General features: G+C 36.5%; 1 protein-coding gene across 1 annotated transcript in view; it reads left to right on the plus strand.

Annotated features, from left to right (window-relative positions):
- The window catches only part of LOC136884631 (centrosomal protein of 152 kDa), a 280,450-nt gene that overhangs the window by 8,731 nt on the left and 247,676 nt on the right, over positions 1–24,043 (plus strand). The window contains exons 2-3 of the mRNA XM_067156862.2: positions 6,137–6,242; positions 15,656–15,745. Of these exons, the coding sequence (XP_067012963.2) occupies positions 6,137–6,242; positions 15,656–15,745 (196 nt within the window). The remainder of the gene's footprint in view (positions 1–6,136; positions 6,243–15,655; positions 15,746–24,043) is intronic.

Raw genomic sequence — 24,043 nt, forward strand, 5'->3', positions numbered from 1 at the left:
GGTGGACGAAGGGTTTCGGCGAGTAATTTGTGGTGGTCGAGGGGACGGCTTTCTTCATCTTTTAATATGTCCATACCATCTTCGAGCATGCTTCTGGATGATATACATTGGCAGTTCTACTTTTAACTCTTTGCTGGTAGCTGCATTTCACACTCTTTATTTTTCTTTACTTTCTTCTAAAAGTAGTGAATCTCTGAGGCAGTTACTCTTCTTTCATACTTCTCCAGCATGGTCCAGGTTTCAGCACCGTATGTTAGAGCAGATAGGAAATCTGTCTTGTAGATATGGATCACTTTTTGCCAAGTCTTCCTTCTTGACTCACTAAATACCGATTTCTCTGGTTATACTTATTGTTAGCCTTCACCCATATATTGACCTTGTCATCTATTCTTCCATCTTCCGTCAGCATTGTGCCGAGGTATGCAAAATTACCGACTCACTCTGTGGTGCTTCTTTGCCTCTCTTTCACCATTTCTTCTTTCTCTCTCTTCTTCATCACCTTACTCTTGCTAATGTTGGTGTATCTCGTTGCAGCACGCAAAATGCTGTCGACTTGCATACATGGATTTATTAACAATTATTTACAAATTAAATACACATAACCTTAATCACTGCCGTCGCAAACAAAACACTTCACTCCAAAAACATTTAACACATCACTAAACACATGGAGATCGCAGCCTTAAAACAATTGACTGCTTACAAGCATGTCATCCTCAACACATGGTCACAAGTACTATCTGCGCACTTTTTAGTGATAGATTTACACCCTAGTGCTGAAGTGGTAGACTTCGGTTATCTTCGAGATTCGTATTGGCAACCTTTGAAACACATCTGGCGTGCACTTTAAGTACTCGTACTGTTGTTGTTTACACAGCAAAGCCAAACTATAGAATTCATGCTAGGAACACGTTTCGCAACGGGAAATGTTATATAGTATTATATATTGTGTGTGTGACACAGTTGTTTGCTTAAAATAATAAAGGTTTATAAAATTCATATCGATCGATCATATTATCGATTCAATTCAGTTTCATTTCCATTCAGTTGGCAGTATTAACGGAACCCTTCTTACTTCTCCAACGAGTACAAAAATCTATCACTAAAAAGTGCGCATACTATATACCTCCTATTAAACCATAACTCCAACTAAACAGTAACTTGTCTCTACCGTCAAGACCACCTCTTTATATAGGTGCCTGGCCAGGCTTCTAGAAAGATACATTACAAAATACCTTCTTGTAAATTCTCGAGTGCCTAACAACATGGTTATAATGTACAGAATATTCTCCATAGTTCTCGTCTCCCTAGTGCCTTTCTGGATGTTACAGTGTGTTTCAAAATACTGTACTATATTACAAATCATATAACATATACCAAACCAAACCCCATGGCACCACAGCCCTTGAAGGGCCTTGGCCTACCAAGTTACCGCTGCTCAGCCCGAAGGTCTGCAGATTGTGATGTCGTGTGGTCAGCGCGACCGTTATTCTTGGCTTTCTAGACTGGGGCCGCTATCTCACCATCAGATAGCTCCTCAGTTCTAATCACGTAGACTGAGTGGACCTTGAACCAGCCCTCAGGTCCAGGTAAAAATCCCTGTCCTGGCCGGGAATCGAACCCGGCACCTCCGGGTAAGAGGCAGGCATGCTACCCTTACACCACGGGGCCGTCATATAACATATACAGGTAATAATAAATTTTATACAGGTTCTTACATTAACTAAACTCATATAAATATCTATATACAGTACAATTTTCATGACATAACCTCACAAACAATGCGATCATCCGACTTTGTAAATAATAATAATAACAATACTAATATTAAATGGATGTAAACACTTCATAGCCATACATTCCAAGTCATAATAATAGTAATCATAATCGTAAAATAACAATAATGATAATAATTCGAGCTTGATTCTTGCATTATTTATCTATGGGCGACAGAATATTGTTTTCTAGTTAGGGTGTATCAGTTTATCACTCTTATGTCAGTGTTGATAGCAAGTCCTCTGTCTTGCAGGGCACATGTCCCTGATGCAGAAGCCATTCTGACATAAAAATACAGAATCAGGCCTCAACACTGACAATGTATGATGCTGCTTCCTGATTCTGTATAAGAGCTGCTGAACTACTACAATCTGAACAATGCTGCTCGTTTTAATTAATTAATTAATTAATTAATTTATTTGTTTGTTTGTTTGTTTGTTTGTTTGTTTGTTTGTTTATTTATTTATTTATTTATCTCAGGCTTATTCATCTACTAATGACATTTCATGTCATCTCTCCACAGACAAACATATCGCTTAGTGGAGCAGCTCGTCTTCTTAATCCCAAATCTCCCCAGCCCTAAATACCCTCATAACCATATGAAGAGATCTCTATTCATGTGATCCTGTTTCTAACTAAAAGATTGGTGATAGAGTTAAGAACAGTATACAGTACAACGTTGGGAACACGACTGTAAAGAGAATGACTGTCAGCCGTTCTGAGAGTGTTTGCCATGGTTTTCTACTGCAGCTACAGACTGTTTATAGTTAAGTAGGAACCTAACTTATCAGTTATGGATACGTTGTTCCTAATTCCATCATAAATAGTTTCAAATATACATTATGTGAGGGCACACTCGACAAAGGTTAAATTTTTGTTGTAAACACAATGGTGAAGACAGTAGTAACTGGTGCAATCACTAAAAATAGTACAGTTTGCCTCTTAATACTGTAAAATATGCGTTAGAATACAACAGTATGAGCAGAAACAATGAAACAGAGGTTTAGGATATGACAGGTGAACTTGGCATACTGCTGTGCATGGTCATGTGATCTCCTCTGTTCTCCACTCGCTCACTCTGCAAGTGTTGTGTGTACCGGCAGTTGATAGTAACACGATAGTAGTACGGTATTATTCTCTATTTCAGATTATACTACATAGTGAAATTAATAAGTACTGAAGAAAACTGTGAATGCATGTCTTCTGGATATACTCAGAAGACAGCAAAGAACATAGATGACAACAATATATTTGTAAATGCAAGTGAAACCTCAGAGAAGCATATGTAGCTTGTATCTCGGGAAGGGGCATTTCTGCATGTATGAGGGCCATGCCAAAAGTTTTTACCAGAATGTGAGAAACAAATATTTGCAAAACAACAGTTACAACTTTTCAAAATACTCTCCATTAGCGCGTATACATTTTTCCATTCTCTGAAGCCACTTAGAAATTGTCTCAGTCCAAGCTCCTTTCGGAATGTCACTTAGTGCACTCTCGTATGCTGCAGTGACCTCTTCATCTGATGAAAACCGCTGCCCACAAATTTTTTCCTTGGTCTTAGGAAACAGAAAGAAGTCACATGGGGCTAGGTCAGGTGAAAAGGGGGGATGCGGTAACATACATTTTCCTTTTCCAAAATGTCATTGTTCTGGTAGCCCTATGCGCAGATACATTGTCTTGATGCAGCAGACAGTGCCCACTCTTGGAGTTTGGTTACTATGACCTTCATATGACGAGGAATTTGGGAAGACAATAATTCACGTACCATTTAGCATTGACTGTATGACATGTGTCCAAGGTCACAGAGGTGAGCTGCCCCATTTTCATATTAAAAAAAAAAAAAAAAGCTAAAAAAGCTGCCACCATCTTCTTTCAAGCGCTCCGACTTTCAACTTTTGTGGGTGGCTCCTCCCCTGGAAAGCACCAGCAGAAGACTATCTTTTTGTTTCAGGGTCGTAATGGTAGACCCATGTTTCGTCACCTATGATGATATTATAGGTGTCTTGGGACTGCCCTCCATTGAATTTTTTTAGCTTGAAACAACACCAGTCCTCTCTTGCCTCCTTTTGGCTTTCTGTCAGGGAATCATTTTCCTCACAGGATCAATATTTTCGTGAGTCACAGCTCTTGCTGGGTGACTGGTACGGGGTTCGTCTTCAGTTGACTGCCGACCCCTTGAAAATCGCAAAACCTATTTCCAACTGTGGCCCTAGAAGGAGAATCTTCACCAGAAACCCACAGCAAAGAAGAATGGCATTCTTCGGCACTTGGTCTTTTCTTAATCATAAAAAGTAATTGTGCAAAGTCGCAGTGTGACAGATCCATCTTGCACCGTGTCTGACTCAGCACTGCCTGTGCTTTCTTCCCACGCTGTGGAGGAACCACCACTGGGAGGGGTTGTGTATGTATGTTCCAAGGTTGAAAAACATTGCCCTTTGAAACAAAAAGAATCCCATTGTCCTCAGAATTATGGTTTACGGGCTGATAAAAGCTTTTGGCATAGCCTTCGTACTATTGGCCAACCTCGTAAGTGCGGATGTTTCTACAAGATTGGCCAAGATAACATCCAGGTAATTTTTCAGTCTTTTTGGGTCATGGGCACAGACGTTCAACATGCTGCTCAAGGTTTCAAACTGAAGTAGGAATTTCAATCTCAAGTCATACTACAATCTTCATATGACTAATTTCCTTGGAACCACTTAATTCAAGTGAATAAGCATCAACTCATGTAGAAGAGCATAAAAATAGCATAGATTTCACTTAACCTAGACATACACAGGCTGGACTATACAACATCACATGAATCTTTACAACAGAATTGCTGGAATTTTAAGAATTTTATACTGCAGCATTTCAATTGTACCATAATTTTATCTCAGCTCATGTACCATTATAGATACTGGTATCGTGTTTTATAATGTGTTAAAATGTGTTTTAGGTTGTTTTAGGTATGTGTATGTAATTGTTCAGTTTGCATCTAGGGCTGATGTTGATCTGTAATAGATGCCAAAACTAGTACCTTTATGACATGTGATTGAATCACAATAAAATGTTATTCTATATTGAATAGGTGGAACTTTGAAAACCTTACTGTAAAGCAACTTGTCTACAACACTGCAAAATCAAGCACGAAACTTGTTGAATTATGCAAATGTATTATGTTTTGCTGAATGAATGACAGGTTTGTGTGTGTGTGTGTGTGTGTGTGTGTGTGTGTGTGTGTGGTTTTTTTTTTTTTTTTTCCTATCCAAGGAATTGTAAATCATAGCTCGTATGCTTTTGAACCCTATGTATATCTTTGCAAATGGTAACACAAAAATTATAATGGCCAATAACCTAGCTGTTAGGCCCTTTAAATAGCAAGCAAACAAACAAAAATTATAATGTGTCAGTTTTCCGTGACTGTATAAATATAAGAACATAAAATTGACTGTTTATGTCAGGCGCAGTATAAATGAAACCGGAATATCTTAGAAGTGAAGCTTCCACGGTGTGAAGAATTATTTAATTTATTTTCCGGGTTGAACCGTGTTGTACTTGTACGCATATCACGTACAAGTACAACACGGTTCAACCCGGAAAATAAATTAAATGAAACCGGAATATGTTGCAAAGTTCAGTTTTCTTGCAATTATAGCATTTTTGTTATTTAAAAAAATTTTAATTACTGTACCTGAATCATCATTTCACTGAGTAGTGGATGAGAGCTTTATAGTCACAGTTGCTTGACACTCCTTCACTTCCCTGACAAATGTGTTAGCACTCTCGCTTCACTGTGACGTATGCATGCTACATATACTGCCCACATTTACGTCAGGCTAGCCCTGCCACACTGGGCTAGCCTCCGTGCCCAGCTGAGCACCTCTGATCTGAACCATCGAATACTGGACTGGCATCAACAACATTGACCAACTCTTCAGTTAACCAAAGAAAGGAATACTTTTTCCGGGATGATCTCCATCATCTGGGGAGATTGAATATGGCAATTTCAGAGCAACGATGATATTTATTTAAGCAAGTGAATATTTAATTTCAGTAAATCATAATTCAGCACTGATCTGTGTGGAATTTAATTTGGTCATTTCGTCGAATATTTTTTGTAAAGCGGGAAATTTAAAATGAACTTTGCAGAAGTGAGGCGATGAAGCAGTTTGTTGGGACAGTGGTACAATTTTACAAAAGGAGGGGTTGTCCTGCTGATGCTTGGTTACTTTAATTATACCTATATATAATATAGGTTTTACAAGATAAAATATTTCCTCTGATATTTAATTTTTTTTCCTTTTCTTTTATGGTGTCTAATTGTTGTTGCCTGTCTTTTTTTTTTTGAATAAATACTGTAATCATATTTGTGTTGCAGCTTCAGAATTTGCTGACAAATGCTTTTGATGATCTTATTGATGATGATGATGATCAGAGCACCATTAATAGCAGTCTAAATCTGGGCAGTTCTCATCATGACGAAGGTAAAGTTATCATTACTATGTTTATTTGAAATAATTTAAATTAATTTACTTGTAAGTGACATGTCACTGACCTCTGCACAATTGCATGGTATTTTGCATCACTTGACTAAGCACCAAAAATAAGTTGAGATATTTATACAAATGCAAAATCCTTTGTATTAATTAATCTTTCCTGTGAAATGTTAAGTATTACATATCAAAATGAAGTAAAAAACCTGGATTTTCTGTTTAATTTATCAACATCAGTGACATTTGAAATATATCTTTGGCCCTGAAGATGGTTTTCTGCGGTTTCCCATTTTCACACCAGGCAAATGCTGGGGCTGTACCTTAATTAAGGCGATGGCCACTTCCTTCCCACTCCTAGGCCTTTCCTATCCCATCGTTGCCAGAAGACCTATCTGTGTTGGTGCGACATAAAGCAAATTGAAAACAAAAACAAAATATATATATATTCATAATCTGAGATAATGGTAATTGGTCATTTAATGCTTTACTGTCAGGTGAGAGAGAGAGAGAGAGAGAGAGAGAGAGAGAGAGAGAGAGAGAGAGAGAGAGGAATAATAAAGGAACCCATGCAGTAGGATGAGCACTACTATATGTATGTGTGTTCCTTTCTTATTAGCCCCCTCCCCCCCTTTCTACTTGTTTGTTCCTTTCCTATACTTGTTTGATGTTAACTGTGGTTCGTTTAGATATTTTTGCTATGCATCACTTACTAACCAAAAATTTGTAATTTGATGATCATATTTGACGTTCAAATATTCAGTGCAGTGTAGAATATGATAATTTTTTTCATAAATTTTATTTACTCATTTAAGCACAGGATTATATGTGATGCTCTCCAGGAAACCATACCTTAAGTCGCCTGACATCATTGTTTGCTACGAAGAAAAAACACAGAAAGGATGAGAAATATCGATCATTAGATTTGAGCACCATCTGTTAGCCTGATCCTTGAACTGCATGATGAAAGGAGTGACAGTGATGTGACTATACAGAAAGGTCTTCAAAATAACCTTGGATACAAGCTGTGCAGTCTAACAAAACCGTCGCAATGGGAATTTAAACATTGGCAGCTTAGGGTATGGTTTCTTAAATGAAGTTCCTGCATTGTCTTCTTGTATCAAAATATGATATAACCCTCTTGTGCTTCAACATAATATACGGTTACAGTTACAGACTTTTACTGGGCTGCTTATTTTATAACTGGTAATTTAAACTAAGGTAGACTTCCTGAGCAGGAGCCCGGTCATAGTGCTGTGATCTGTATCTTCATGCTGACTAGTGCAGCACACAAAATAAAAATAACGTTATATGGAGAGTTATGTCAGGTTTATATGAAAAACATAATGATTTCTTTTTTGCCAATGGATAATACAAAAAAATTGAGACTGGACATTTGGTCTCATAAAAAGGAAGTACCACGTTATACGTACTGTCCGCACACTTTATCTTGATGCATTTGTGTACGGGGTTGTGGAGTAAGGAGGGAGCTGTCCCGGTATCGATAGTGCTGCCTGGTGCTGCCAACTGAATGAAAATGAAATCTGAATTGAATCGAGAATATGATCGATCGATATGAAATTTCTAAACCGTTATCATCTTAAGCCAACAACTATGTCACATACACCTTATATAACATTATAAAACATATCTCTCGATGCGAATCTTGTTCCTAGCATGAATTCTGAACTTTGGCTTTGATGTGTAAACAACAACAGTACGAGTACGTAAAGTGTACGCCAGATGTCGCACAACGATGCTTAAGCGATTCATAGTTTGTGTTTCAAAGGTTGCCAGTACGAATCTCGAAGATCGCCGAGGTCGACCGATTCAGCACTAGGATGTAAATGCACCAAGATAAAGTGTGCGGACAGTACTTCTTCTCTGACAGATGTTGTCTTGGTCATTTAAGATAGATAATGGCGAGCTGCGAATAAATATGTATGACTGAAAACATGGTTGGAAAAAGTTTCTTTAGATCACATCTTTGAGTCATTTCACTGTGAAAAGTATTTGCCCAGAGTGATTACGTGTCAGTAACAATGGACGATCTAACTGTAATTGTGAAGATTTGCAAGGCAGGTAGTCTTCCTCATAACTAGGGCTCGGATGTATAAGACCTAATAATAGCCCAAATCAGCAAGCAAATATGACCTCTAAAGTGACGAAATATGACCTCAAAAGTGGAGAAATATGACGTAAAAATTACAAAATATGACCCGAAAATGATTAACCTAAATGTGGACATTTTTAATCAATTATAAACTGAAAGGGCAATTCCTACGATATATTTGTTAACTAAATTCTTTATTCTTACTTTCACATTCATTTTCTGAATATACATGTTTAGCAGTTTTTCACAGTCTATTGTCCTTGATTCACTTATCGAACATTTGTGAATACATTGCTATAAAGTTCGATAAAATTATCAGATCACACAACATTTTAAAAGTCAAAACATGTTTGCGCCTTGTAGTGGTGGTTTAAAATATGAGAAAACTAGAAATCAATCTTTTTTTTTTTTTTTAACATTTTGGAATGTTCAAGCCCAGATTCATTAATATTATTAAATGCGTTAAAGTTTAAATTGAGCAGCACGAAACGAATTAAGTAGATGTCTTTCAATACATTATGGTAGGGCGGCAGGGCCTACAGTGCATACTCGCATATCTTTTTCATTCTTCTCTGCGGGTGGAATTGAAGTGTATGACAAGATTAATCTTAAAAGCATCAGGCGCAAAAGAACTCCGATTATCACTTAACACATTTTTGTGAATAGAGAAGCTCGTTTCTACATCACAAGGTTATTGGTGCATATTTAAATCATGTTAACGGTGCAGTGAAGTCTATGGCCTTTATTCTATACAAACGGTATTCCACTTGTAATAATTGCATATGTGATACCGAGAAGCAGTTTTGTGAACAATAGTTCGCATTCGATAAGTCGATTTTGTACAGCTACAGCTGTCGTCAGACCGCCGAAATATGACAGAAATATGGCGTTTCTACGAAAATAGATCAAAATATGCATTTATATGACAAATAAAAATCGCTTAATTTTGACGATAATCACCCGATTTGCACCAAAATACAATCAGGCAAGAAAATAGACACAAAGAAAAAAATATGACTTTTCCTAAACATCCGAGCCCTACTCATAACCTAGCTAAGAAGTTTGAAATAAAAGGCATAAGTGCAGGAAGGACTAAATATATCTTCAACAACTTTCGAGGTTACTGCACAGCAGAAACAGGGCAGGCGACATTAAGACCACTGATCCTGGGCCAAGTAACAATGCGGATTTTGTTCGCGAAAGGAAAAGCCATACGTAATTAAGAACATTCCAGAAAAATGCGTAACAATTCGGTTTTGTTACTACAGGATACAAGATAAATTAGTAATGTAAATCCTTAATTGGATACTGTCTACGTGTAGTTTCAGAACAATTTTTTAAACTATTCATTATTATTATTATTATTATTATTATTATTATTATTATTATTATTATTATTATTATTGTTGTAATCCTTATATTATCTGTACATGTTAAGACAGAACTTCTTTATATATGAGTGCCACAAACTAAAACTTCCTTTTTTTTTTCTCCCAAATTTTGAACATGGGTAAATTTTAAATTTCTGGGGAATAAACCTGCTAAATATTTATGAAAATTATTGTAATACCCAAACAAATCTGATATACCATTATCCACTGAAAGTGAGATTTTAGTAAATCCTTAATATATTATGGAGTACTATATCCACTTTCCAATCAATTTTCTCGAAATTCAATAAATTCTGTCGTACAACTTCAAAGTTACATAAAGTGACAGTTTTTAAGCTAGAGGTTCCTGGTTTTCATGAAAAAGATCACAAATTTATCTGCTGTCAAAATATAAAATAAACAAAAATGTAATTTTCCGACTTAAGGTATGTTTTCTGGAGGGTATCACTTATTCTGCTAAATACACCTACCATATTGTGTGTTTTGTTAATCATATTCATCTATAGACCTCTTTCACAAATGCACAGAGTTTTGATATGTAATTAAGACTCAGAGATGGTGGTTAGTCACTCGATGCAAAATTTTCATTTAATTATTGAGGGGTTGGCATTTTGTAAAAATCATTTTCCACAAAACCATGTAAAGAACAAAAGTTTAAACAATAACCTATATAAAGTTTACACCTTTAGTTTCCAGATGCAACAGTACATATATACATATCCCACGTCGTTCCATCTTAAGCGATGGGTCGGCAAACGAGGCTTCTCCACCAGTTGCGGTCCCTGAACTTCTCTCCTTCTTCAATTTGGTGTTTGGTTGAGTGATGCATAAGACCATCCAATTGATTTTCCTTATATTTAGTTTCATACTTCATTATTTTAACATTGTAACATCTATAAATGCTAGAAGAGCTATTAAAATTAGTAGCCAGATTAACTTGTGATTTTATTTTTATTATATTGCATAGCATTTACTTTGTCATATGTAGAGGCACCTATTTTTCGCAAAGTGCAAAATGTCAATTTTTTGCGCAATTGTACGCATTTGGCTCAAATTACATAAAATCAGCTTCATGGTCCGTATCGCACTTCAATAGATTCACAATTAAGTATTTATTTATTTTCCACCTAGTTAATACAATGATTGCTTAAGGCAATTTAATGGTTAAAAGTGGTACATGTTTTGTATATTATCAACATCTTCAGCCACATAACACTGTTTAGATGAAAAATATATAAATTGACAAAGTAATGCTTTAGAGGAAGTGTCCTTAAAATTAACATAAGATTAACACAATCTTAATTTTAAGGACACTTCCTCTAAAGCATTACTTTGTCAATTTATATATTTTTCATCTAAACAGTATTATGTGGCTAAAGATGTTGATAATATACGAAACATGTACCACTTTTAACCTTTAAATTGCCTTTTGACTAGATGGAAAATAAATAAATACTTAATTGTGAATCTTTGGCTCAAATTGCGAAACTGTTCACCTTAAAGCAAAATTGAGAAACAAATGATGAAATTGTGTTGAATCACTCTTTGATCCAAGAAGCATAATGTAAGGTGATTTAGAAAATGTTCAAGTCTATCATCTAATAAAGCAAATTATCATCCTACGAGAATTTTCAACATCAGAATATTTTGAACCATACACAGTGTTTAAGGATCTAATTAGTAGTTCATATACAGCATGTAAGGATATTGATGTGCTTACCATTCTACTTTCCTTGAAATAAAAAAAATGGGCATTTTGTGGAAGCTGCAGTGAATGTAATGTTGATAGTGGGAGGTCATTTTCAACGTATTGTGATGTAATATCTGACATGGAGTACAACTCTGACTCTTGTTTCCTCTGTCCTGTTCAGACTGATGTGTAAAATATGTACGTAGGCTGATCCCTGCTTCATAAAGTGGTAAGATGTGCCTCTAGTAATGTCAGGAACACTCAGGGGGACTAAGAAATGCCTGCAGTTATACTGTGCATTGTATATATTGTACATTTTTTGGTAGACTTAATTCATTTGAACTGTATGGTTAACAGTACCTACACTAAATATTTTATTCCTTTTCCCTTCGCAGAGTTTTACTTCTTAAAAGACATTTACCACCTCTACACTGATTTATTTATTTATTTATTTATTTATTTATTTATTTATTTATTTATTTATTTATTTATTTATTTATTTATTTATTTATTTATTTATTTATTTATTTATTTATTTATTTATTTATTTATTTAATTTATTTATTTATTTATTTATTTATTTATTTATTTATTTATTTATTTATTTATTTATTTATTTATTTATTTATTTATTTATTTATTTATTTATTTATTTATTTATTTATTTATTTATTTATTTATTTATTTATTTATTTATTTATTTATTTATTTATTTATTTATTTATTTATTTATTTATTTATTTATTTATTTATTTATTTATTTATTTATTTATTTATTTATTTATTTATTTATTTATTTATTTATTTATTTATTTATTTATTTATTTATTTATTTATTTATTTATTTATTTATTTATTTATTTATTTATTTATTTATTTATTTATTTATTTATTTATTTATTTATTTATTTATTTATTTATTTATTTATTTATTTATTTATTTATTTATTTATTTATTTATTTATTTATTTATTTATTTATTTATTTATTTATTTATTTATTTATTTATTTATTTATTTATTTATTTATTTATTTATTTATTTATTTATTTATTTATTTATTTATTTATTTATTTATTTATTTATTTATTTATTTATTTATTTATTTATTTATTTATTTATTTATTTATTTATTTATTTATTTATTTATTTATTTATTTATTTATTTATTTATTTATTTATTTATTTATTTATTTCGAAGTTAGGGCTCTTGGCCCTCTCTTACACTTAACCACATTATGCGGCTTAATACTGAATCCAAACTTAATATTCAAACTTAACACAGTGTATATAATATAATAGTAATATAACTTAATAAACTCTAAAAGATTACATCCTAAGTCTAAATTTAGAAAAATAAATTCAATATTAACTACTCTAGGTGGAAATCATAAAATATAACAGTAATTTATGTAAACTTTTGGGAACTATTTACTCCAGACATTCACTCTCACATTCACACATAACTACATGATATAGCCTGCGTATTCAAGAGGAAATCTTTAGACTGTCTTTTGAAGGTAATTAATGAGGAACAATTTCTAATTTCAGGGGGTAAAGCATTCCATATTCTAGCGCCCGACACAAGGAAAGAATTACTGAAGGCAGATGTATGATGTGGAGGTATTGCAATTGTTGACCCAGATCGCGTGTCACGGTCATGAAAGGAGGATAGAAAACGGAAATTACTGGAGAGATATTCAGGTATATTTTTGGTCAAGAGTCGATAGATAAGGGTTGATACATGGTAATTCCTCTGCTGCTCTACTTTTAACCAAGAAAGTTGTGCATAAAAAGGGGATACATGCGAGGCAAAATTCAATGAAAAAATAAATCTAATGCAGGAGTTTAAAGCTCTCTGCAATTTCCTATTTTTTTCACTGGTAGCATCCAGCAATACAACATCACAATAGTTAAAAATTGGAAGTATCAATGTTTGAACCAGTTTTATTTTTAAGTTGAGAGGTAATACGGTCTGGTGAATCTTAAGGGGATGAAGTGATGAGTGAACTTTCCTGCATACGTTAGTGACATGCTCATCCCAGTTTAAAGTTTCATTTATAGTGACTCCAAGGCTTTTTACTGATTTACAGAATGGGATAGCAACGCCATTTAGTTGAATGACTGGAATTTGTAGACTGTGTAGATGGGCAAGCAGTTTTCTCTGGCCTAGTATAATAGCTTGTGTTTTCATTGGGTTGATGGAGAGAGAATTCTCAGCTGCATAACAGCTGATCTGTTCTAAGTTTCGGTTCATATTTTCAATAGCTGCATTTATGTCATTCACTTTTGTGTGACAGTAAATTTGAAGGTCGTCGGCATAGAGATGGTAGTTGCAGTTTTTCAACTTAGAAGAGATGTCATTCAAATATAAAATAAACAACAGGGGGCCGAGTATAGAACCTTGTGGCACACCATTAACTTTGTACTTCCACTCCGTTCTCTTATCATTCATGACAACACACTGTTGTCGGTTATGGAGGTAGGAAGCGAACAATTTGAGAGCAGTGTGGCTAAAATGGAAGGAATGCAATTTCGCTATTAATATGTCCGTACTGATAGTGTCAAAAGCACTGCTGAAGTCTAGGAGAATGAGCACGGTCACTTTGCGTTCATCCATTGCTTTTCTTACGTCATCCGTAACTTTTAGAAGAGCAGTAGATGTACTATGTCCTTTTTTAAATCCAGATTGCAGGTGATCAAGTAACGAATGATGCATCAGATATTGGAGCAGTTGTTCATGCATGAGTTTTTCTAAGACTTTCGAAAGTGAAGAAAGTATACAGACAGGTCGATAGTCAGATGGAGAATTTGCTAGAGATTTTTTTGGTACTGGGAAAATTAAGGCATCCTTCCAAACAGTTGGGAAGTAGCCTTCCAAAAGACATGAGTTACATATGTGGGTTAAAATTGGCAGTACTACATCTATCAAGGTAACGACGAAGGATATTGGGATGTCGTCCACTCCGATTGCTTGCGATTTGATTGATGTTAGTTTTCTTCTTACATCGTTTTCATTTACTTTACGAAATTTGAACAAAGGCCGTTGTGGTAATGGAGTAGATTGAAGAGAATTTATTGTTGTTTGTATAATATGAGGGTGGGTATTAACTATTTCTCTAGTAAAGTGGGCATTTAATTCATCTGGATTTATGTCATGCGTATTGGAGTTTGTAGTTTGCCTCCCAATACCTACGGATCTGAGTTGTTTCCAGGTACTTTTTGTGTTTAAGTTACTGGCTAATAGTTGGAAGTACGCATATTTTTTGTTTCTGATTATTTGTTTAACTTTATTTCTAAGCACACGGTACTTTTCAAAATCTTCAGTTGATAATGTCTGCTTGTAACATCTGTGTAGTGCATCTCGTTCAGCCATTGCGGACTTAATGTCATTTGTTAACCATGGAGCAGCTTTGCGAGTCACCCTAGCAGTACTTTTAGGTACGTGTTTGTTATACAATCCCAACAATAATGTGTTAAACCTCTTTACTTTTTCGTCATTGTCAGTCAAGTGCAGTATTTCGTCCCACGGGCAGAGATTAGCATCTTGTATCAATTGTTGAGGATTTAAATTTTTCATGTCTCTATAGGTTATCCACTTCAGCTTTGTTTTGGGAACTTTCAAAGAATAAGCTAAATATATGAGATCATGGTATGAAATACCAGGTACAGAAGTTTGTCCGTGTTTTAGTATTTTCTGAGGATTATTTGTGATAAGTAAATCTATTAGAGTGTGTGAGGATCCGTTAGCCGTGTGCACGTGGTGAGTGGGGTTAAGTGGCAACACTGACATGTTACAAGAGGTAAGTATGTTCTGTAAACGATTTGCTTCAACGGAGTCTATTAACAGGTTTGTGTTAAAGTCGCCAAATGTGAGTACACGTTCGTAGATAGGTAGGAGTCTTAGTAAATTTTCTTCGAAGTCTGTGAAGTTTCCTGCTTTTGGTGGTTTGTAAACAACTCCAATCAGTACTTTAGTCTTATCAACTGATAGTTCTACAAACATATATTCAGTTAAGGTATCGGTAGATAATGTCGAAGTTTGTATAATCTTCCCCGTTAAATTATTTTTGTAGTATAGAGCTACTCCTCCTCCACGGGTCCTTGTAAGCGAGATACATTTTGTGAATGTAAGAGAAACATTATTACCTTTTCTCTTTTTTGTTCTTTAATGAAGAATATATTTTAGAAAACCTTTCGTATCTATGTTTCAGATGAGAATTATAATGCGAGTTACTCAGATGGTAGCGGTGGTGAATATAACGAAGGACAGCATGATGTGTCTTCTACATCACAGCACAATAGTGAGTATCATTTCAGTTCCAGAAGTTATAGGTCTCAAGATTATTGGGAACATGCATCATTTTCAAAAATATTTGTTTTGAAAAGTACACCAATGAAATAGTACGTAAACGTATTACTTTGTGATATGTTGCCTTGTTTTCTACCATTAAAAAAATATTTAATAGTGCCTTTCCGCAAGGCGAGTGAAACGGCCTCTGACGTAAGCGGCGCGCTGTGACGTCACGATCCAGTACCGCATGGAGCTCTACCAGCCGTTGTGCATCAGCCGTTGCTAAAAGCCGATTGTTTATTATTCATGATCGCGAATAACTTCAAAATGACAGAAGAAAGGTTCAAAACAGCACAATCAGACAATCTATCATGTGTAAATGTCATCATTCTTGAAAAATAGTGACTTTTGTGGCCGCAGAAATTCGTGGATAACAAGCAAGTTTGTAAGTGGCATCTTTTATATACGTGCAATGTACTGTAACCCATAGTATTAGGATAACAACGAACCTGGATAGATATCACATCACTTTCTAGACTGATTCCCCTATTAAAGAATAACATTACATTTTCGGGCTTTCAGCATTAGTAAAGTAAGAAATCGGATTTCAGCACTAACATAAACATATAGGTAGCATTATAGTACTAGTCCGCTTCTGTGGTGTAGTGGTTCATGTGTGCCACTCGCGGAGGCCCGGTTTCGATTCCCGGCTCTGCCATGAAAGTTAAAAGCAAATAGTACGAGGGCTGGAACGGGGTCTACTCAGCCTCGGGAGGTCAACTGAGTAGAAGGGTTTCGAATCTCACCTCAGCCATCCTCGAAGTGGTTTTTCGTATTTTCCTACTTCTCCTCCAGGCACCTAAGGCCACGGCCGTTTCCTTCCCTCTTCCTTGTCTATCCCTTCCGATCCTCCCATCCTCCAACAAGGCCCCTGTTGAGCATAACAGGTGAGGCCGCCTGGGCGAGGTAATGGTCCTCCTCACCAGTTTCATCACCGTACTCAAAGTCTCACGTTCCAGGACACTGCCCTTGAAGTGGTAGAGGTGAAATCCCTCGCTGAGTCCGAGAGAAAACCAACCCTGAAGGATAAACTGATTAAGAAAGAAAGAAAGAAGGAAAGAAAGAAAGATCATAGTACTATAGGGCTATAATCTATCATTCCCCCCAAAATATATATTTATGGTTGGGACAACTGGCCTACCCACTTCCGGGGCCCATGAAAGAGAATTAAATATCTTTGTAGAGGGAAAAAGTTAAACATGATAAAGATAAATATGACTTCATCTAGTTTTCACAAGTCGGGCTGAGTGGTTCAGACTGTTGAGGTGCTGGCCTTCTGATCCCAACTTGGCAGGTTCGATCCTGGTTCAGTCCGGTGGTAGTTGAAGGTGCTCAAATACGTCAGCCTCGTGTCGGTAGATTTACTGGCACGTAAAATAACTCCTGCAGGACTAAATTCCTGCACATCGGCGTCTCCGAAAATCGTAGAAGTAGTTAGCGGGGCGTGAAGCCAGTAACATTAATTACATTTGGCTTTTAACAAGCTGAGCATATCAGGAAAGAAAAGTGTCCTGGTGACATTTTAGTCGCTCAATACAGGAATGTCTTTGGGTGCTGTGACTTTTACTTTTTTTGTTTTGTTTTGTTGTTTGCTTTACGTCACACCGTCACATATAGGTCTTATGGCGACGTTGGGACAGGAAAGGCCTAGGAATGGGAACAAAGCGGCCGTGGCCTTAGGAACTGCCTCAGCATTTGCCTGGTGTGAAAATGGGAAACCACGGAAAACCATCTTCAGGGTTGCCGGCAGTGGGGTTCAAAACCCACTATCTCCCGGATGCGAGCTCACAGCTGCGCGCTCCTAACCGCACGGCCAACTTGCGCGGTATTTTTACCCTTCGGTTTATTGATTTGGCTTGTATAACCTAAACCTTAGGCTAAGTTGGATAATATTTTAAACACCTACACCACTATTTTCACCTTTGTGCAATTATGTTATTTATATCATTAATATTATGATAATTATTATAACTGAGCATTGTTAACTTATAAGACCCCAACAGACAATCATTGGTTTTGTGTAGAGTTATACATTTGTTAAATTCACGTTGTTTCCTTTCATGATGTACACGCCTATTCTTTGTTACATTATAGAGTATTTAGATATAGCCTAAATTTCTTTACCAATTAAGCTCTTCAATAAAGACATACATAACTGTCCCATGCCAAGATATATTGGTAGAATTAGAGCTGTCAAAATGGTTCATAATCCCTTTGATTTATTATCTTGACATGGATCACCCAAAACATAGGTTAGGTTTGGAGAATACTTTAATAATCAGCATTATTTAATGCACTGTTTATTACTTTCATATTCCAAGATGTAATTGAAGCATTTAAATAAAGCATCATTCATTAAAATTTAAAGTTTTACCACTAGAACAGCTGACATGGAAAAGTGATTTGAAAATTCAAACAAATTCATCTTACGTTAAAATCTTCAAAAAAATAAACTGTAGACTTTTCCGATATATCGCCAGCATTTCTCCACCTCGCCAAAATCCATTTCTCCCTAGTTTTAGCGTCTTTGGAACGTTTATAAACAATTTGTTTGGTATGGTATGCGATGTGCTATTGCACATCGGAACTCTACACCATTTATAAGTTTTCTGCCTCACTGTCTGCGCAGGATTCATTTTAAGTCTAAAATATACCACTCAGATTATTATCCAATGTATAGACCTCGAATTTAACCATACTAGACACTAACGTAAAGTAGAAATACGCGAAGTGTATCCTGCTTCTCACAGCACACTATGTGTTATTTCGTCTGCTAATTCAGTCAACCTGTACGATGACGTCAGGCCAGTGAGATCGCGTACTTGCGTGACGTGACATTTTCGTAGATTTTTATCATGTTTGGAGTTATTATTTGTACATTCTGATCACATTTTTGAATTCTGCATGCAATTTTGAATCAGATTAGCATATTTTTAAATAAAACCCCGGATCATGCATGTTCCCTATTGTGAATTATATTTGATTAATTCTCATTTCTTTATTAGGTCTTCATAAGTGAAGTGGCATGGATAGTAATGTTAAGCAGTTTTCCTTTTGGTTTTGGTTTGACGATTACTTTTAAATCACTGGACTTCATGCCTAAGTAGGAAGTATGAAACATGTCTTGCAATAGTTTTATTAATCCATTGGCGTATTGATTTTCTAGCCCTTCACATGCCCAGGAGTAGTATTTAATATATGTAAATCACAGTTCATGAGAACTTTAATTTATTAGTTATTACACTTTTCTTATGCAAACTTCAATTTTGAAAAATGAAAATCCACAGCTTGTTTCCAGTCATTCAACCGGGAATGGAATGAATGAAGCACCCATCTATGTGTGAGGATAGGAATTGTGCTGGCTGCCAAAGCCTGTTGCACCCCTCTGGGGCAATGATTAATTACTGACAGATGAATTTATACCGGAGAGTATTGCTAGAATGATAGAGGACAGGGAAAACCAAAGTACCCGGAGAAAAATCTATCCCGCTTCTGCTTTGTCAAGCGCAAATCTCACATGGATTGACTGGGATTTGAACCACGGAGCCCAGCAGTGAGAGGTCAGGGCGCCGCCGCTTGAGCCACAGAGGCACACAAACCTCAATTTACAAAATTAAAAAATCATAAATCTTATATTTGGGTATTTTGGCATTTCAGTAGTTTTCATTTTTCACCTCTTTAGCGCTTCTGGTATCTGGCACTTCAACGTAAGAGACATCAGTGTCACCATCAGAATTTTCTGTTTCACTGTCACTTTTCTTGGATTCGCCACTGTTACTGTCATCACTCACACTAAATAATTCTTTAAAATCTGAAGTTTCTGACTCACTTTCATTATCATTTCTGTTCAGAATATTCGATATATCACCGCTAGCTGACAACTGCCTTCTACATGTTATGCTACTCATCTTCTCACCTTGGACAGGGACAGACACAACGGGGTGTAACTTTTCAAGATCGATTATAATGCTAACTGTTTGAGATGATGAAACGCAATTTACCATTGCAAGAAAGAGCGACTCATCCTATTTCTGATGGTATATAACATGTTAGTTCCATCTCTTGATGAACGTCTGAAGTACACTCTCAAATATATTTGTGCTCGGCTCCACAGCAGCAAGCCATCAAGCTACATGTTTTCGAGGTCGATTATAATACAAACTAGTTGAGATAAACGAATGCAATTACCATTGTGAGAAAGAGCGACTCTTCCTCTTTCTAATGTTATATAACATGATAGTTCCATCTGTTGATAAATGTTTTAAAATACGCGCTCAAATCTACTTGTGCTCAGCTCCACGGCTGCAAGCCGTCAAGCTACATTACGTCTCTCGAACAATCGCACAGCTGGGAGCCATCACTATGTGCCAATGTGTTAATTCATTTGTAATATGTTTCTGTAACTGTATGTTGAATTTTCTTTGTTATCTACTTTTTCCCAATCTACGTTAGATCTGTTGATGCTCAGTGAATTTACCTAATGGGACACATGTCAGTAGCAGCAATAATGGTTTACCTGATAAGGAGAGCTGATTTTGCCATTTTGAAACACACAATACAATATGTCCAAAGTTTAGTCAGAGGTATTGCATGTGGTTGAGAGTAAGATGGATGGAGGATGATAATCTAATGTAGTATGGACATATTATACCAATGTATTGTACCTTCCCTGTCCCTGCTTGGTCTAGCTCAGTGGAGACACTGCGTTGTGCATCCGATAAAATAAACTATGGGTCAAATGGTCTAGCTAAGATTGACTTAAAATAATAGGACAGGATCTAGAATACATATTCGTAAATGAGAACTCGAAGATATAGATGGGTGGAAAGGTTTAACGAATAAAACATGAGGTTCAAGTAAGAATTTCCCCAAAATAAATCGATAAAATTACAATATAAATTGCCATCACTGGTCCAAATATTTACATGGGTCTCGAGCCCAATTACTAAAAGCAAATTATCACAAAATAATTTATGCTATTGTACCACCTATTCAATACAAGCCGCGTGCTACGTGGGTAAAATTTACATAATACTATGTACACTTCTTAGGAACATGTTTTGCCCCTTGTTCAGGGCATCATCAGCCTGTTGGTAAACTTAAGGTCAAAAGTCAGAATCATTAACCAATCATACAAGGAATGCAACGAAAATATGTTACACTTTAAAAACATGTGTATATGCACAGCAGAGTGTTGCAAGTTAAAATTACCAACTCCTGGTCAGCTGTAGAGAGAAAGTAAATAACAAAATATTTTACATGCAGGCAGACTGGGCATTCCATAGGGCCTGGAATAACGGTTCTCATGTGTACAGCAAGTCATTCACTTAAGGTTCGGCCTGCACTCGCAAAGTCTATACCTGCGTAAATACGTCACTGGGTCAACAGCCTATTCATCTTCAGGGCATGGAGAAACAAGTCTCCCTTCCAAACACATGGTCACGCAGGAAGCTCACTGACACAGTCTTTCGTAAGTCTTGTTACGATACCACCAGATTGTGACCCACATTTTTCTGAATCTAGGCTACTGATCAGCCTGTTCTCACATATATATCTCATATCTCATGAGGATAGCATACCCTCTTGATGGCTCTTCACGGCCTCTCATCTGAAATATCCAGGTTCTCACCCAGGCTCTTACTCGGCCTATTCTCATATCTAAGCCTCTGCGGCCGATTCTCACAAATATCTCATTGTGATAAAACGCGCAATACGGCGCTTCACAGCCTTGCATCTGACCTACCCAGGTTTGCATCTCACATGCGGCTATGGCTTAGTCTGTCGAAATCTTGTATAAAAGACCCTCTCCGAGTTTCAGCAGTGTAAGTGTCTCTCTGCTCTTGCTGCAACCTGAAATACATCCCCCATCCATAATTATGCACATCCTGACATTTTATCTAAGTCGTCTTCATTTTTGGGTTCCCCGTTTGAACCTCTAGAGGTAAGTTGACCTCCGACTTATTCTGAAGACTTTGACATCAAAATAAATCTCACATCTCTACATGGTGCAGAAGAAATCTAACTTCATAAACCACAAAATAACCACTAAGGTATTACATTGCTCTCATTCCATCTAAAACAGAGTTAATAAACATATGGCTGGCGTAGGCGATCAACCCCAAGCGAATCTACCTAACCTATAATTGAATATACGTGCCTATGGCATTGAAAGTTACATATTTACAGTACAAAAAGGCCCTGTGTCAAATCTATAGCTACAAATCATGCTTAAATACAGTTCAACTTATCTGAAACTAAGACCTCCCAAGCAGCGTTTTTACTCTCCGATACGTAAGCTACAGTATTTGAGGCCCACGCATAGTTCTTGACCTTGCAAGCAGCGTGCACATGTTCGACCTCACAAGAACTATTTTTATCACTATGTCTTTTACTGTTGTAATTTGGCTAGGCTGATGATGGTCCACAGTGGACCGAAACTAGTACCTTTTAATGTCATTGTAATGTTTTTGTAAAAACATCACATGATTTTTTAGTATTGAGTAGGTGGAATATTAAAATTTTGTATTTACTTTAGGCATAGTCTCAACTCAATACGGAACCTAACAATGAAGTTTATTACTTTTAATCACAAGAACCAGTTGCCATTCTGAATCTCAGCTGTTAACATGGTAAGACAATTATCATTGCAACACCGTATTTTCGCACGTAGAAGTTATTAAGTACGAGTCGGATCGACGGGTACACGATGCAGTTGTTCATCTATTTCCTGTTGAAGTGCCACCTTCACAATCACAGATTCATGTGACTTAATTGTAAATAAATTTGAAACTACTGGCTCAGTGCTCAATAAAAAACATGCGTGCGCACAAACAGTTTTAACAGAGGAAAAGCTAGATGACATTGGTGCAAATCTTTAACAATCACTCACAAAATTAGCACAACAAGTAGGGGTATTTTACAAACATTTTGTATTTTTAGAATTATTGTTGTGTGTTTAAATTAAAGTTTTATTTATTTTATAAGTTCTTAAAGTTTTAGATTGTTTCAGGTGGAAGTTTGTCCTAGTTGCAGCCCATATTGTCTGTGAATTAGATGATCCTTTCAGACAAATAATAAAAATAACTTAAGCATATGTATTTACGCGTCACACAATATATATGATATACACAATTCCAACTGCCATTGGCACTGTCACCAATTAGCCTAGTGAACCCAAGAACAAATCCTCACACGCAGATGAAGAATACACCCACTGTATCCCCTGCCTGTTGTAAGAGGCGACTAAAAGGGTAACACCCCCTGCGGGTGGGGGATGCAGATGTAGAATACACCCCTGGTATCCCCTGCCTTTCAAAGGGGGCGACCTTGGTGCTGACATGGATTGTGGCTTGGTATATCATGTGTTGGACCCCTCTGTGGATGGGACGGGCAGAATATTTTCACAGGTAATTCCTGTCTGTTGTAGAAGGTGGCTAAAAGGGTCATGTGGCCATCGGTCCCCTCTTTTTTTTTGGGGGGGGGGGTAGTTGCAGACCGATTCAAAATTTTTGACATGCACTGCTCGGAGATGGGCCTCTTACGTGTGCGATTACGCCCGAAGGCCTGCTTGTGACCGCCCAGGAATCCTGCGGGTGAGAGCGACATGTACCCGTGCAGTAGTAGTTGTCAGGACAACATGGTTCCCGCACAGCTGAATGCCAGAAGGACATATTAATTGTTAAAAAAAAAGACTTTCTCTATATTATTACTCTGTACACACTATGGGGTACATGCTATTGCGGGTGATTGGAGGAAGGGAGTCCTAGTGCTCAATGCCTCAATCATTCCGTATTAGGCGCCGTCCAACATCGGACCCCGGGCAATACCTGCTACGACCAGGTAGGTATTGCCTTGGCTGCTTGGTTCGGCTAAACAGGCCCCTGATCGGAGTGGGTGGCATTTGGCGAGGATGATTTCGGGCATGGGTTCGAAACTTCTTCAGCCTGCCCGAGGTGGTCCCCCACTTTAACTTTTGATTCCTTAAATGGTTCAACCCCTGGGAACAAGCGCAGCGTGAAGGAATGGGATCCAGCTTTCATAGGTTTCTGGTTACTACCAGAACTGATGGGAGTGACTTCAAGTTGGTAAAGTCTATTTTATTTAGTAGGCACATAGGTGTCTACAGCGAACTGGAAGATCTGAAAAAAATGTGCAACGTTAGTTTGTTGCTAGACATGCACACTGCCATGCTCAAGTGCAACCACTTTGGTGATATTCCCATCAAAGTGGAGGAGCACAAGACCTTCAA

The sequence above is a fragment of the Anabrus simplex genome, chromosome 1 (assembly GCF_040414725.1).
Source record: "Anabrus simplex isolate iqAnaSimp1 chromosome 1, ASM4041472v1, whole genome shotgun sequence".
Lineage (NCBI taxonomy): Eukaryota > Metazoa > Arthropoda > Insecta > Orthoptera > Tettigoniidae > Anabrus > Anabrus simplex.